General features: G+C 66.4%; 1 protein-coding gene across 17 annotated transcripts in view; it reads left to right on the plus strand.

Annotated features, from left to right (window-relative positions):
- Positions 1 to 14,078, plus strand: part of Iqsec1 (IQ motif and Sec7 domain ArfGEF 1) — a 297,078-nt gene that overhangs the window by 263,914 nt on the left and 19,086 nt on the right. For all 17 annotated transcript variants that reach the window (XM_047534518.1, XM_047534512.1, XM_047534520.1 and 14 more), the window contains 5 exons: positions 1,090 to 2,291; positions 8,533 to 8,694; positions 10,668 to 10,790; positions 11,664 to 11,830; positions 13,619 to 13,758. In XM_047534518.1, coding sequence (XP_047390474.1) covers positions 1,090 to 2,291; positions 8,533 to 8,694; positions 10,668 to 10,790; positions 11,664 to 11,830; positions 13,619 to 13,758 — 1,794 coding nt within the window. The remainder of the gene's footprint in view (positions 1 to 1,089; positions 2,292 to 8,532; positions 8,695 to 10,667; positions 10,791 to 11,663; positions 11,831 to 13,618; positions 13,759 to 14,078) is intronic.

Here is a 14,078-nt window from a genome sequence, read left to right on the forward strand (position 1 = left end):
TGGGAAGGCCTGCGGGCCAGCGGGTGTGTGGGGGGCCCTTGTCTGGCCTCAGTCGGCCCATCTGTGCAGTGGGGTGCCTGCAGGATTGCAGCTGGGCTCTGCCCATGCCCACCCCATGCTTGGCATGAGCCGTCGGGCGTACGGGCGGCGTAGGAAGCAGGCTCAGCTTCTGCCTCCATTGCGCAGGTGGGAACTGAGGCTCTTTGGTTCCAAAGGGCAGAGCTGAGATTAAAATGGACACTTGACCTTGAAGCATGGTGCCCATCGCCAGCACTCAGGACCTTACTGGGTGTTGGGCACGTGTCCTAACCTGCATATGCCTCAGGTTCCCTGTCCCCTAAGAGGCTGGCTTCACCTCTCTGGCGCCCCTAGAGGTGTTGTGTTTTCATCCTTTTTTTCGGAGGGGGGGGAGTTCCAGGGACTGAACCCAGGGGTGCTTAACCACTGAGCCACATCCCCAGCCCTTTTTATATTTTATTTAGACACAGGGTCTCGCTGAGTTGCTCAGGGCCTCACTGAGTTGCTGAGGCTGGCCTCCAACTTGAGATCCTCCTGCCTCAGCCTCCCGAGCTGCTGGGATGACAGGCATGCGCCATGGTGCCTGGCTCCTGGAGGTGTTCTGATGAAGCTGTGTACCCTAAGCTGTGTCAGGGCCAAGGGTGTCTGTGACTGAAGACATTTGGGAAGCTCAGCCCATAGTCTCCTGCCACCTCATAAAGGCTCTGAGAAGTCCTGCAAGGGAATAACCATGCTTCCCCTTTGATGTGGCATTTCCCATCTAATTTGACCCCAGAACCTGCAAGCCTCCCCCAGTCGTTGTCTGGGGGCACGTTGAGGCCCTTGCAGGTCACTTCCCTACAGGATGAGGAGGAGGCTGGGTGAGGTGGTGCACACCGGTCATCTCAGTGGCTTGGGAGGCTGAGGCAGGAGGATCACGAGGTTGAGGCCAGCCTCAGCAACTCAGGGAGACCTGTCTCTAAGTAAAGAATGAAAAGGGCTGGGACGTGGCTCAGTGACTCAGCGCCCTGGGTTCAGTCCCCGGTGGAGGGTGGGGACCCGGGCTGCCCTCACTCTCTCCTCCTCCCCCAGGTGGAGATGCTAGAACGCAAGTATGGGGGGCGCCTGGTGACCCGCCATGCGGCCCGCACCATCCAGACGGCGTTCCGCCAGTACCAGATGAACAAGAACTTCGAGCGCCTGCGCAGCTCCATGTCCGAGAACCGCATGTCGCGCCGCATCGTGCTGTCCAACATGAGGATGCAGTTCTCCTTCGAGGGGCCCGAGAAGGTGCACAGCTCCTACTTCGAGGGCAAGCAGGTCTCGGTGACCAACGACGGCGCCCCGCTGGGCGCCCTGGTGCCCCCCGAGTGCGCCGAGCTGGGGGAGCCGCCGGCCACGCTCAAGTCCCCGGCGCCGTCCAGCGACTTCGCGGACGCCATCACGGAGCTGGAGGACGCCTTCTCGCGGCAGGTGAAGTCGCTGGCCGAGTCCATCGACGACGCGCTCAACTGCCGCAGCCTGCACGCCGAGGAGGCGCCCGAGCGCGCCCGCGCCCGCGACGCCGAGCCGCAGCCCGCGCTGCGCACCGAGCGGCACCCGCTGGACGAGATGACGGCCTCCTACAGCGACGTGACGCTCTACATCGACGAGGAGGAGCTGTCGCCGCCCCTGCCGCGGGCGCAGGCCGCCGAGCGCGCCCCCGGCGCCGCCCCCGACTACTGGGCGCTGGCCCCCAAGGACGACAAGGCGGACACGGACACCAGCTGCCGCAGCACGCCCTCGCTGGAGCGGCCCGAGCCGCGGCTGCGCGCCGAGCACCTGCCGCTGCTCACCATCGAGCCGCCCAGCGACAGCTCGGTGGACCTCAGCGACCGCTCGGACCGCGGCTCGCTCAAGCGGCAGGGCGCCTACGAGCGCGGCCCCGGCCCGCAGGGCAGCCCCAAGCACGCGCCCCACGTCCCCAAGGGCCTGGCGCGCGACGAGCCCGAGCTGCGGCCCCGGCCGCCCCGGGCCCTGGAGGGTCACCTGGCCATCAACGGCTCGGCCAACCGGCAGAGCCGCTCGGAGTCCGACTACTCGGACGGCGACAACGACAGCGTCAACAGCACGTCCAACTCCAACGACACCATCAACTGCAGCTCCGAGTCCTCGTCGCGCGACAGCCTGCGGGAGCAGACGCTCAGCAAGCAGACCTACCACAAGGAGACGCGCAACAGCTGGGACTCGCCCGCCTTCAGCAACGACGTCATCCGCAAGCGGCACTACCGCATCGGCCTCAACCTCTTCAACAAGTGAGTGGCGGCCCACCGCGGGGCCTCGTGCTGCGGGAGGCCGGGCTTGGAGGCCGCCGTTCTTAGCAGGGCCCAGGATAGCCAGAGTCCCGGAGGAGGGGCAGCGCAGGCTGTCCTTCGGCCTCAGCGGGACGTCGTTTCCCTCATCCCCACGCCCCGGGGATCGGGGGTCATGGGATGCCATTCCGGAGTGGCCTCCCTGGAGGCTGGCCATTGGCGACACTTCCTGGGCCTCTGCTTCCTCTAGGCGGGAGCACCTGGGTGCGTCTGGATGTCAGGTGGGGTTCCGGGGACGCGGGAACCAGGGCCTGGGTTGAGAACTGCATCTTGGGCACCTCCCCTCTGCCGGGGTGCCTCACGTGGCCTCCTGGGGACAGAGCCCAGGGCCAGGCGGCCTGTGGGTGCGCGGGGCAGCGGGGCCTCAGGCTGCGGCCGAGCATCTGTAAGGTGGGCTGGGCGGGGCGCTCCCCTCGCTGGGCGGGGCGTGTGGGCGGGGTGCGTGGGCGGGGCCAGAACGCAGAGTGAGCTGCTGCTCCGGGATCCGGGCCAGCATCCTCCGGGGCCTGGCGGGTGACTTGGACCGGCAGTCCCCTCACGGTGCTGTGCCCACCGCCACCCTGCGCCTCTGGATGGGACAGCGCCGGCGTCCCCCACGCTCTGGCCACACTTGGTGCCACCGCGTCCCTCTGCCCAGTGAGCACAGAGTGCGTCCCGGGTGCCCTGCTGTTGAGCTGCTTGGGTCGTGGCCCCCTTCCTGTTGGCTGGCTGTCCTGTAGAGGGCGTGTCCTTCCCGTGGGTGCTTAAGGACCCGAGGCTTGTCCAGGGACAGATTTTCCCTGCCCATCGCTTGCGTTCTTGCCTTTGTGTTTTTGGAGAGTTTTTTCTTTGAGATGTAATTTGCATTTCATAAATGAGCCCATGGGAACCTGCTCGGTCCCTTTTTTTTTTTAAATTTTGTCTTATTTTGAGACGGGGTCTCGCTAAGTTGCTGAGGCCAGCCTCAAAGCTTGTGATCCTCCCGCCTCAGCCTCCCACTCATTCCCCATCTTGGAACTTTGCTCTCTTCTGGAAGTCATTGTGCTGTGTTACGTGGTCTGTTTGGTGACTTTCTCTTTTCATGTTTTATTTATTTATTTTGTGGTGCTCTGGATGGAACCCAGGGCCGCATGTGTGCTAGGCAAGTCACGTGGGTGCGGCTGAGCCACGTCCCCAGCCCTCACATCAGATTTAACCACTGTGCTTTTACATATTTTCTTATCAGGACAGGCACCTTCTCCTTTGTTCTTTTTTCTTTTGGACCAGGCATTGAACCCAAGGGTGCTTTACCCCTGAGCTACACCCCCAGCCCTTAACTTTAATTTTCGAGATAAGGTCTCCTGAGTTGCTGAGGCTGGCCTCCAACTTGTGGTCCTCCGGCCCTAGCCTCCCGAGTTGCTACATTTACAGGTGTGCGCCACCGCACCCAGCTCCTCCATTCTTTTGAAAAATCGTCTTGCTCGTTGGCAGCTGTGCTTCTGTGAGAACTTCCAACCAACCGGTTAGGATTCCTGCCAGATCCTGGTGGACCCTGGCGTGGCCTGTAGCTCAGAGATGCACTTGGGAAACCTGACCCCTTTATGCAGGTGACAGGTGCCATGGGGAGGCCCGTCTGTGGGTGCTTTGGTCCCTCGGGCTGCCCGCTGGCGTCCTCCTGTGCACAGTGGGGTCATGATGGCAGCCCAGCGAGGAGATAGCTGGGGCCGGAGGTGGCTGGCAGGTCCCTGTAGAGGTGAAGCAGAGCTGGGTGCTTGAGCCGTGCCAGGCTGGGCCACCCTCGTGTCACTCACGGGTCGGTGTGATGTCCCCTCAGAGGGAGAGCCCGCCAGCGGAGGCGGCAGCCGAGGCCCGCCTGCATCCAGATGTTCCCCAGCTGCCCAGCCTGCTGCCCCCAGACCCCCCACATCTGGCCAGCGGCCTGAGGAGGGGGAGGGGATCCAGGAGTCACAGGCAGGAGGGGCTGACTCCGCCACGGAGCAGCTGCGGGACCTGGGCCACTCCCTGCGCTCTGAGCCTCACTGGTCACACCTGGAAGTAGACACAAGGCCTCTGTGCCCAGGGCTTGCAGAGCACTAGACACGGAGGGACAAAGAGCCCGGCCGGGAGCCTGCCTCCCAGGGGACCTGCTGGGGCTCTTGTGCCCCTTGTACCTGCCAGCGAAGGCAGCTTCCAGGCCCCAGGCCCAGCGAGGGCCCTGACAGGTGGCCGGTGGGAGGAGCTGCCGTTGCTCCCTGGGACCTACCCACTCCACAGAGGAGGAGACCGAGGTTCCGAGAGGACCACACAGCTGATAGGAAAGGAGGCCGGGCTTGGGCCCTGAGACCCCCGACTCCCAGACACACGCTTTTGAAACGCATGGCGTCTGCGGTGGTCTGGCCGCCTGGTCCCTAGGTGACAGGTCTGTGAATGGAGACCAGGAGGCCCTGACCTGGGAAGAGGCCAGCACAGCAGGGGCACCTGGGGTCGGCACTCAGTGCTCCACTGGATACCGGCAGGGACCCAGCCTGTCACCTCCTTGCTCACCCCAGGGCGCAGGCCTCGCTCTCACGGCCCTCCCCCGACTCTGGCCAGGGTCTGGGTGACCTTGTCACACGCCATCCTCTCCCACCCCTGGAGAATCCTCGCCCGAGCCCCCAGTGACAAAGCCGCCCCCTCTGTGGCCCCCATCCGGGTCCTGCTTGGGGACAGCGCCTCCTGAGCCAGGCCTCCCCGGAGCCCCGTTGGGGTGAGGTGACCCGGGACTGGGTGCCGCCCTTCGACCCCAGGGGACCTTCCCGTGACGCCTCTGGGGAGGCCGGGCGTGGAGGGCGGGCTGGGCCGGGCTCCCCTGCTGCCCGCTGCTGGTGCCCAGCGGGCTTGTTCTTGACGACAGGGGCCCCTTGCCACCCCCTGCTGGCACCCCGGCCCTGACTCCCGGGCGTCTGGGAACCAGGAGGGGGGACGCCAGGCGTGGGAGGGCCGGTCCCGCCCGCTGGGCCCCCCACGGCCCTCGGGAGCAGCTGGAGCCACGTCCACTCGGGCCCCGCCTGGAGGTGGGAGCTGGGGAAGTGGCCGAGGGTGCGGGGAGGCGGCCTGCCCTGCAGGGCCCGGTGACACCCCAGCCTGGCCGTCCATCCCAGGGCCCTCCACGCGGGACCTCGGCGAGTGCCTGCTCAGCCTGCCAGCCGTGGGGACCCCTGCTGGGCACGTGGCAGCCGAAGTGCCCCTCAGGCCCGAAGCGAGGGGCAGAGCCAGAGGGTCCAGGGGTCACAGATGGGGCGGGGCAGAGGCCGGGGCTCCCTGAGCCCGACACGGAGCCGGCGGTGGCTCCCCGTGGCCCCGACGGGTCCCAGCCCGTGACCAGGAGAGGCTCAGGGAGGCGGCCCGGCTCCCGCCACCCTTGCCTCCGCTCACCTCGGGTGTCAGGACGGGCCCTCTGCCCGCCTCAGAGGAGGCCGCGAGCAGACCTGGAGGCCAATGGCAGGGGAGCTGGGCGGCCGGACTCCCCACCACATGCCCAGCAGGCCGCGGGGAGCTGCGGGCGGCAGTTGGGAGCTGGAGGGAGGGTGCGCCTGGCGGGATGGAGCCGACTCTCGGTGGCAGTGACAGGCGGGGAGGCAGAGTGCATCTTCCGGGCCTCCCAGGGCAGAGGAGCGGGCTCACATGCCAGCCCTTGTTATCTTGCTGGGCGCCCTGGAGCCAAGTGAATTGACCTCTCTGTGCCTTTGTTGAATTATCCAAGATGAGGGTTTTGCACTGGCTGTTCCCACCACCAGGGACCCTCTTCCTGTTCTTCCTGCTCCACTCACTGTCACCTCCTCAAGGAGCCTCTTCCTGGCTGTCCCTCTGGCCCATCCAGCCCAAGATGACGCCTGGCCCGGGCCGCTGGGCCCACTGAGGTCTGGTTCCGCCTGGAACCAGCGGAGTCGAGGGCTGGCGGGCACACCGCCTCCTGTGTAGCAGCTTGCTCCTTCTTCCCAGGAACCCGTGTGTGTGCTTGTGCCGTCCCCAGAATGCCAAGGCACAGAGAGGTTAGGTGAGTTGCCCTGGGTCACCCAGCTAGTCCGCATGGCCAGGCCCAGGCTCGCTCTGTACACGGACTTGTTCTCCCTCCTTCGCGCTCTGAGGCTGGTCGAGGAGCCTGGCCCACCGTAGGTGCTCCCTCCAGTGTGGGGGCCGTCGGGGTCACTCTGTCCCTGAGAGTGGCACATGCCCGTCTACTCACACTCCAGTGGGCCGAGCAGGTGACTCGGGTGGCCGCAGCGGCTCCCTCCTGCGGGGCTGGTTGCAGAGCCCTGTAAAGCACAGAGCTCTGCAGGGACGGGGACAAAGATGTCGCCACCTGGTAGGGCCACCCCGTCTGGGCAGGGGACACCAGCAGGTGTCCAGGACCTGGCTGGCTGCCACCAGGGACCCACGGGAAGGCCCGCCCTCCTGTGCAGGAAGCCGCCCAGGGGCTCCTGTTCGTGCCCCCAGCCTGGGTCACCTGCCACCCGCAGCCAGCTGGCCGTGCTGGCCACGGTCCTGAGGACCTGGGCTCTGGGCTCTGCTCTGCTGAACCCGGCACTGGGCTCTGGCCGTTCTCGTCAGCAACTGTCCCTCCTGCCCGCCCCGGCCGCCCCGCCCGGCAGGCCCTGTGCCCTCCGCCCGTCACCAGGCTCCAGGTCCCTTGTGCTCCCCGCCTGGGGCCGGGCCTGGGTCTCCGCAGCAGGGGCCCGTCTTCAGCGGACCTGGGACCCTCACTTCCCAGACAGGCCCGGCTCCTGGTCCCACCCTGGCCTGGCCCCCAGGCCTTGCGGCAGCTCCCGTGGCCTCCCCAGGACAGTGGCCTGTCCCTCAGGTCCCGATGCTGCGGCGTGTGGGCCGAGGAGTGGGCGTGGTCGCATCCCCAAGAAGGGGAGCACCCGGCCTGGCCTGGGCGCCCTGTCGCTGCTCTGCCACCTCTGCCAGGCCCCAGCTGACTGGCCACTGCCGCCTGCCAGACTCCTGGGGACGAGGCTCGGCTGTGTGGCCATCCTGGGTAAAAATAGCAGGTCACCTTGCGGCCAGGAGGGTGGCCTTGCCATGGAGGTGGAAGCAGCGTGCCACAGGGTCCTGCCGTCCCCAGGCCTGGGCAGGGGGACTCTGGCCACCGCCTGTGTCCCCACCCAGGGCTCAGAACACTGCCCTCTGCTGGCTGAGGGAGACCGTGGCCCTCGGTGGGCCCGGGGCTGGATGCGCTCCAGGCCACTGGGCCTCCTTTCAGACGCTGGGCAGAGTCCAGTGTCTCTGGAGAGGGCGCCCAACCGGCTGGTGGGTCTGTGCGACTCTCATCTGGGGACGAGGGCACAGCCCAGCCCCACGGACTCCACGCAGCTCCCTGAGCGGCCTGGCCAGAGCTCCCGTGTCCTCCAGGGTCACGTGGTCCTCCCAAGCCTTTGCGGCCACCCTGTCTCTGTGCCCTCCAGCACCTGCTGCCACGCTGGCAAGGGCCAGCCCTGCCCCCAATAGGCGGGCTCCGAGGGCAGAGGAGACAGAGGGGCTGGCGCTGCCCTGGGATCGGGCTGGAGCCCTAGAGCCCCGGGCCCCCAGGCCCTGCCCAGGGTGGCCAGGGCAGCAGTGCGAGCTGGGCCTGGCGCCAGCCGGAGGCTCATCCCTGCGGCCTGGCTGTCCGCGTCCCTTGGGCACCTACAGGCTGCAGCTGTGAGGAAACAGGGCTCTTGGGCTCTGTCCCCAGGACGCATGCCAGCCCAGTCCCAACCCTCCAGGACTGCCTGCCAGGGCCGCTGCTCTTGCTTCCACTAGAAAGTGGACTCTCTGGGCCTCCGCTTCCATTCTGGGCAGTGGAGTCCAGTACGTGGAACTTGGTGGTGCTTATTTTCATTTTGTATCTATTTATTTTATTTATTTTTTTTGGTCCCAGGGTTAGAACCCAGGGGTGCTTGACCACTGAGCCACCTCCCCAGCCCTTTTTATATTTTATTTAGAGACAGGGTCTCACTGAGTTGCTGAGGACCTTGCTGAGTTGCTGAGGCTGGCCTCCACCTTGAGATCCTCCTGCCTCAGCCTCCCAAGCTGCTGGGCTGACAGGCGGTCATCACCTCGTCCAGCTTATGGTGCTTATTAAGTGTGTCCTTGCAGGACTCAGGTCCCCACCCGCGAATGCGAGGAGAGCGGGAGGTCGCTGACCGCCACGGCCGGGGCCTGAGGCCCGGCAGCCAGCCTGAGCCTGCTTCTGTCCCCCCAGGAAGCCTGAGAAGGGCGTCCAGTACCTCATCGAGCGCGGCTTCGTGCCCGACACCCCGGTGGGCGTGGCCCACTTCCTGCTGCAGCGCAAGGGCCTCAGCCGCCAGATGATCGGCGAGTTCCTGGGCAACCGGCAGAAGCAGTTCAACCGCGACGTGCTCGAGTGAGTTCTGGGTGCGGGCGGCCGGGACCCAGGCCCCCGCGCCACGCAGGCCGAGCCCGAGATGTCGCCTGCCGCCTCACCTCGTCCTCACACGGCGTCAGCCAGTGACGTGGGACATGCACGGTCCTGGGGGACTGTTTCCAGGGCCCCCGTGCAGGGAGCAAAATCTTCCCATGCGCAAGTCCGTTCCGTCCAGTGACCTGGTGTCGGCCTGTAACTGGCAGGCCCTCTGCACAAGTCACACCCTCCCCTGGTTTCTCCACACGCCTAACGCCACGCAAATGTTGTTAGATCGTATTGTTTGGGAATAATGAGCCCCCCAAAATCTGTCCATGCTCAACTTGGACAGAGTCTTTTTTTTTTTGGTACCAGGGACTGAACCCAGGAGTGCTAACCACTGAGCCACCTCCCCAGCCCTTTTTATATTTTATTTAGAGACAGGGTCTCGCTGAGGCTCAGGGCCTTGCCAAATTGCTGAGGCCGGCCTCCTACTTGCAATCCTCCTGCCTCAGCCTCCGAGCCACTGGAATGACAAGCATGTGCCACTCAGCTCGCCATGAGCAGTGTTTCATTTTTTTTTCTGTTTGAATATTTTGAATCCATGGTGGGTTGGATCTGAGCGTACCCAGGGCTAACAGCCCTGTGCATCAGTGAGCACTCTTGACCCAGCAGGGACACTCTGAGATGACGGAGTCCCCGCCAGGAGAATAAGAGCAGGGGACAGTGGTGCAGCAGTCCCATGTGTCCATCTGCAGGGGAGGCAGGGAGCCAGGGGCAGGAGCCCGCCACGCAGGAGGGCCAGTCCTGGAGGGGACAGGCCCGTGTGGCGCGTGAGGCCTGGCCACCTGTGCTTCCTGCCTGATGGGCCCCTGCGGGCTGGTGGCCAGTTGCCTGTGCTTCACACGGGGACGAGGAGGCTTGGAGGGCGGGTGGCCCGGCGCCCCAGCGCACGCGAACCAGACTGCGGTGCGGGTTCTCGTGAGCCACGCGCTCACAGCACGTGCCCGGAAGCGCGCGCTCAGACACGGGCAGGGGCGTGGCCTTGCTGGGGCTGCCCCTGGCCCCGCCCGGCAGGCCTGGCCCCGCCCTCTGCACGCATCGGCTCCCTGGTCAGGGAGGCCCGTCACCTGCCGCGGTCCTTGTCGGAGGAGGCGGTGCCGGAGAGGCAGCCCAGCCCCGCGCTGTCGGCCCCGGGAAGTCCAGGGAAGTCCGGGCATTGTTCTCCCGGCAGAAAATAGCAGTGGCCTCGGGAAGCCCGGAGGCTCCCGACCCACTGCCCCCGCGACCTCGAGGGCAGCAGCGTGACCGCCAGCCAGTCCGCTGACCAGCCGAGGGACCCGCCCCAAGGTGCCCGGGATGCGAGGACCCTGGGAGCAGGGAGCAGGGCCTGGGTGGCCAACAGCCGTGCAGCCCGTGCTGGTGACCGTGACCACACTTGCCTTCAAGGTGACTGGACGCCGGCCATGGGAAACGCGCTGCCGTCGGGGTTCCTGGTGCCGACCCCACCTTGCCTGGTCAGGGGTCACCATGGTGGGGCTGCCAGGCGGCTCTGGGGCGGAGCTCAGAGCTGTGGCCAATCAGAGCGCGTGGACCAGCCTCCCACCCAGGAAGTGGTCCCGCGGCCCAAGCCCCCAGCAGGCGCCCGCAGAACACAGGGCGACCCTCCTAGTGTCCCCTGCAGGCGGTGAGCGGCTGAGGCCGCACGTTGGCCAGCAGGAGGGGGCCTCTTCCAGAGCAGCGCGGGCTGGAGAAAAAGCCACGCAAGCAGCACAGATTGCCTGGGGTCGGGCCGCGGGCTTCCTGGAAGCCCGGAATCTTTCTGGAAGATTCTGAAGTGCATTTTGCTGACTGTAGAAAGCCAAGCGTAGAGCCTGCCCTGCCCAGGCAGCCTGACCCTGGGGCCTGGGCTCCGGTCACCTGTCATGACGTGTCCCCTGTGAGGCGACTTACAGGGGCCTCTGTCTGCCTTCCAGCTGCGTGGTGGACGAGATGGACTTCTCCGCCATGGAGCTGGACGAGGCCCTCAGGAAGTTCCAGGCGCACATCCGGGTCCAGGGGGAGGCGCAGAAAGTGGAGCGGCTCATCGAGGCGTTCAGGTCGGCCCGGGGCAGGCAGCGGGGCTGTGGTGTCGGGAAGGTCCCCTGCTCCAGGGCTGCACCCCACCGGCCCCTCGGCCGGGCAGGCGTGGTAAACACCGCTCAGGGCTGACCTTGCTGCCCTCCTGCGTCCCCGCCGGGCCTGCGAGCCTTCCAGTCGTGGAGGGGCCGTTTTGTCCAGTTCCACACACGAGGAGACAGCAGTGCGCACGGCTGGGTTCCGAGGGTTCTGAGCTCAGCGCTGCCTCCCCTCAGGTCCTCTGTGGTCACCTGTCCTGGTCATCTGCACATTCCTTGCCCAGAGGCAGGCGGTTTCTCCCGGTGACTCATCCCACAGCCCGTGGACAGTGGCCTGGTTCAGTCACAGACTCTGCCACGTCCCGGCTGTGTGACCTTGTGCCGGTGGCTTGCCTACTCTGTGCCTCACTGCCTCCCTGAGGTTGGGGCAGCACAAGTCCATCCCCTGGAGAGGGGAGTGGAAGGATCCAGTGCCTTGGGGTTCTCGGGACACCGAGCCCAGCACCTGGGCTTCCTGGAGGGGACGGCTCTACGCTGGTCCCCAAGCACGGGAGGACTGAATCCCAGCCTCTGGTGCACATGAGCCCCATTCACCGTGTCTGTCCCCACCCCTCACGACGTCACCAGCGGGGTGCCCTGGAGGTGGGGGCCTGGGCACGGGGAGCAGGTGACTGGGCGAGGCACCGAGAGCGCTCCTGGGGAGCCGGGGCGGGGGGACTCGGGACAGCAGGGCCGGAGCCGGCAGACGGCGTGCCCCGTTTACCAGACGCAGGCCTGAGGCTCGGGGACGTGGCCGCCGAGCTGCAGCGAGGGCCAGCCGCGTGCCTCGGGCCTGACCCGCCGTGTCCCTCGCAGCCAGCGGTACTGCATCTGCAACCCCGGGGTGGTGCGCCAGTTCCGGAACCCCGACACCATCTTCATCCTGGCCTTCGCCATCATCCTGCTCAACACCGACATGTACAGCCCCAGCGTCAAGCCCGAGCGCAAGATGAAGCTGGAGGACTTCGTCAAGAACCTCCGAGGTGAGCCCAGCCTGACAGAGGCCCCTGGCCGAGGGCCCGAGAGCGGGGCACCTCCTGCTGGAGCCCAGCCAGCCTCCCGGGCTCTTGACTTGCTCTTGGTTCCAGGGACTGAACCCGGGGACCCTTTATCATGGAGCCACCTCCCCAGCCCTTTTATATTTTATTTAGAGACAGGGTCTCGCTGAGTGGCTGAGGCTGGCCTCCAACTTGGGATCCTCGTGCCTCAGCCTCCCGCACTTCGATGACTGGCCTGTGCCACCCCTGACCACTCTGTTTTCACGAACCACAGCTCCGCCATCCCATCTCCCTGGGCAGAGGATTCCCCTGGGCAGGGCGACCAGCTTCTCCGGGATTCCTGCTTGGGTTTACGGTGTCCTTGTCCGCCCCCTGCTGGCCACGGCTGGAAAGGCCAGGGATCCCTCAGATGTTTTCCCTGGCAGATGGCTCCTGAACTTGGCTCTCAACCCCAGTGTGTAGGCAGGAAGGGGCGCGGCCTGCGGCGCTCAGTCTTGAGGGCCCTGTGCTGGGTCCGCAGGGACGGGCAGGCCCCGGGTTACTGTGAAATCAAACCGCCAGGAGAGAGGGGTCGACCAGGAGACCTGCTGGCGCAGGGGAGGCACCGTTAGGCCCCAGGGCGAAGCAGGAGCCGGGGCTGTGGCTGCACCTGGCCGCCTGCCCCAGGGCCTCTTTCCCCGCCCCAGCCTGATTCTGGTGGTCACAGAGTCCTCGGGAAGGAGCCATTAATGATCAGGGCCGACGCCGGCCGGGGCGGCGGCTGGGTCAGACATTTGGGGTCAGCTGTCTGTCACCCCACCCCGTGGTCCAGCCCAGAGGGACAGCACCTTCCTAGGCATGCGCCCATCCCCAGGCTTGGGCTGCTCCTTCCCGTCGCCTCTTCAGGCCAGGAACTCGGGGCCGCTCTGTCCTCCTTCCTCATACTTCAGAAGGGCAGCCAGGGCCCGGAGAAGGAAGGGCCTGTACTGTGTCACAGTGGAGGTGGTGGCACAGGGCTCCTGTCTCCCAGCCGGGCTGGCCTTCCCCGCGGGGCCCGCGGCTTCCCTGCCCCTCTGTGGTTCCTGCTGCACCAGCCCCGCGGGCCTGGCCACAGGAGAGCCGCGGAGCTCAGCGGGCAGCTGCCGTGCCTCCCAGGACTCTGCCCAAGCAGCGGCTTTGCCCGGGCAGGTCCGTGGGCCGTGGCCACCTTGCTCTGGCGCGGGGTGGTCTGAGGCGCTGACGTCAGTGGCCGGCCGCAGGCCAGGGAGCAGGCGCCGAGCAGCCGAGTGGCCTCACCTCCCTGGTCCCCGTCCCGGCTACGTCCGGTGGGCCGGAGGGCATGGGGCAGAGCCTCTCGACAGGCACGGCCAGCGTGCCCAGCTGGGGTGGCGCCCGCTCCCCTGTCCGCCTGGCCTGCGCTGGGCTGAGGGCTGGAAGGCCAGCAGGCGTGGCCCCTCGCTGGCGAGCGGTGCCCCTTCTCCCAGCTGCTCTGCTTCACCCCCAGCCCCGGGCGCTTGCCACGGGAGGGGGACGGTCGGCGCCAGCCCAGCTGCCGGGCCTCCGCGCACCAGCCTCAGTTTCCCCGTCTGTGAGTGGGGACCGACGTGCCCAGGTTCCAGGGCCTTGGTCGGCCTTCAGGAAGCCCCTCCCGTCACCTGCCAGTCTGCGCTGGCTCTGTCCCTGGTGGCGGGGCCAGGAGGACATTGGGAATGGGACGTGCTGCCGCTCTGTTGGGGACAGCTCTGGTTTAGGGCTGGCAGCCCGCCGCGCTGAGCCCGGCCCTCGTGCCCGCAGGCGTGGACGACGGCGAGGACATCCCCCGGGAGATGCTCATCGGGATCTACGAGCGCATCCGGAAGCGCGAGCTGAAGACCAACGAGGACCACGTGTCCCAGGTGCAGAAGGTGGAGAAGCTCATCGTGGGGAAGAAGCCAGTGAGTACCGGCCCCACCGGGGGGCTGCCCGCCAGGCCGTCTGCTCCCCAGGCCAGCTCTGCTGTGGGGTCCTGGCCGCCTCCAGGCAGAGCCTGCGAATGACGCCAGGCTGGGAACTTTCTCCTTCTTTACTACCAGGGAGAGAACCCAGGGGCCCTCGTCCACTGAGCCACGTCCCCAGCCCTATTTTGTATTTGATTGAGAGACGGGGTCTCACTGAGCTGCTTAGCGCCTCACCCTAGCTGAGGCTGGCCTCCAACTTTCAATCCTCTTGCCTCAGCCTCCCGAACCACTGGGATGACAGGCCTGTGCCACTGGGC

The sequence above is a fragment of the Sciurus carolinensis genome, chromosome 19 (assembly GCF_902686445.1).
Source record: "Sciurus carolinensis chromosome 19, mSciCar1.2, whole genome shotgun sequence".
In the NCBI taxonomy this organism is placed as follows: Eukaryota; Metazoa; Chordata; class Mammalia; order Rodentia; family Sciuridae; genus Sciurus; species Sciurus carolinensis.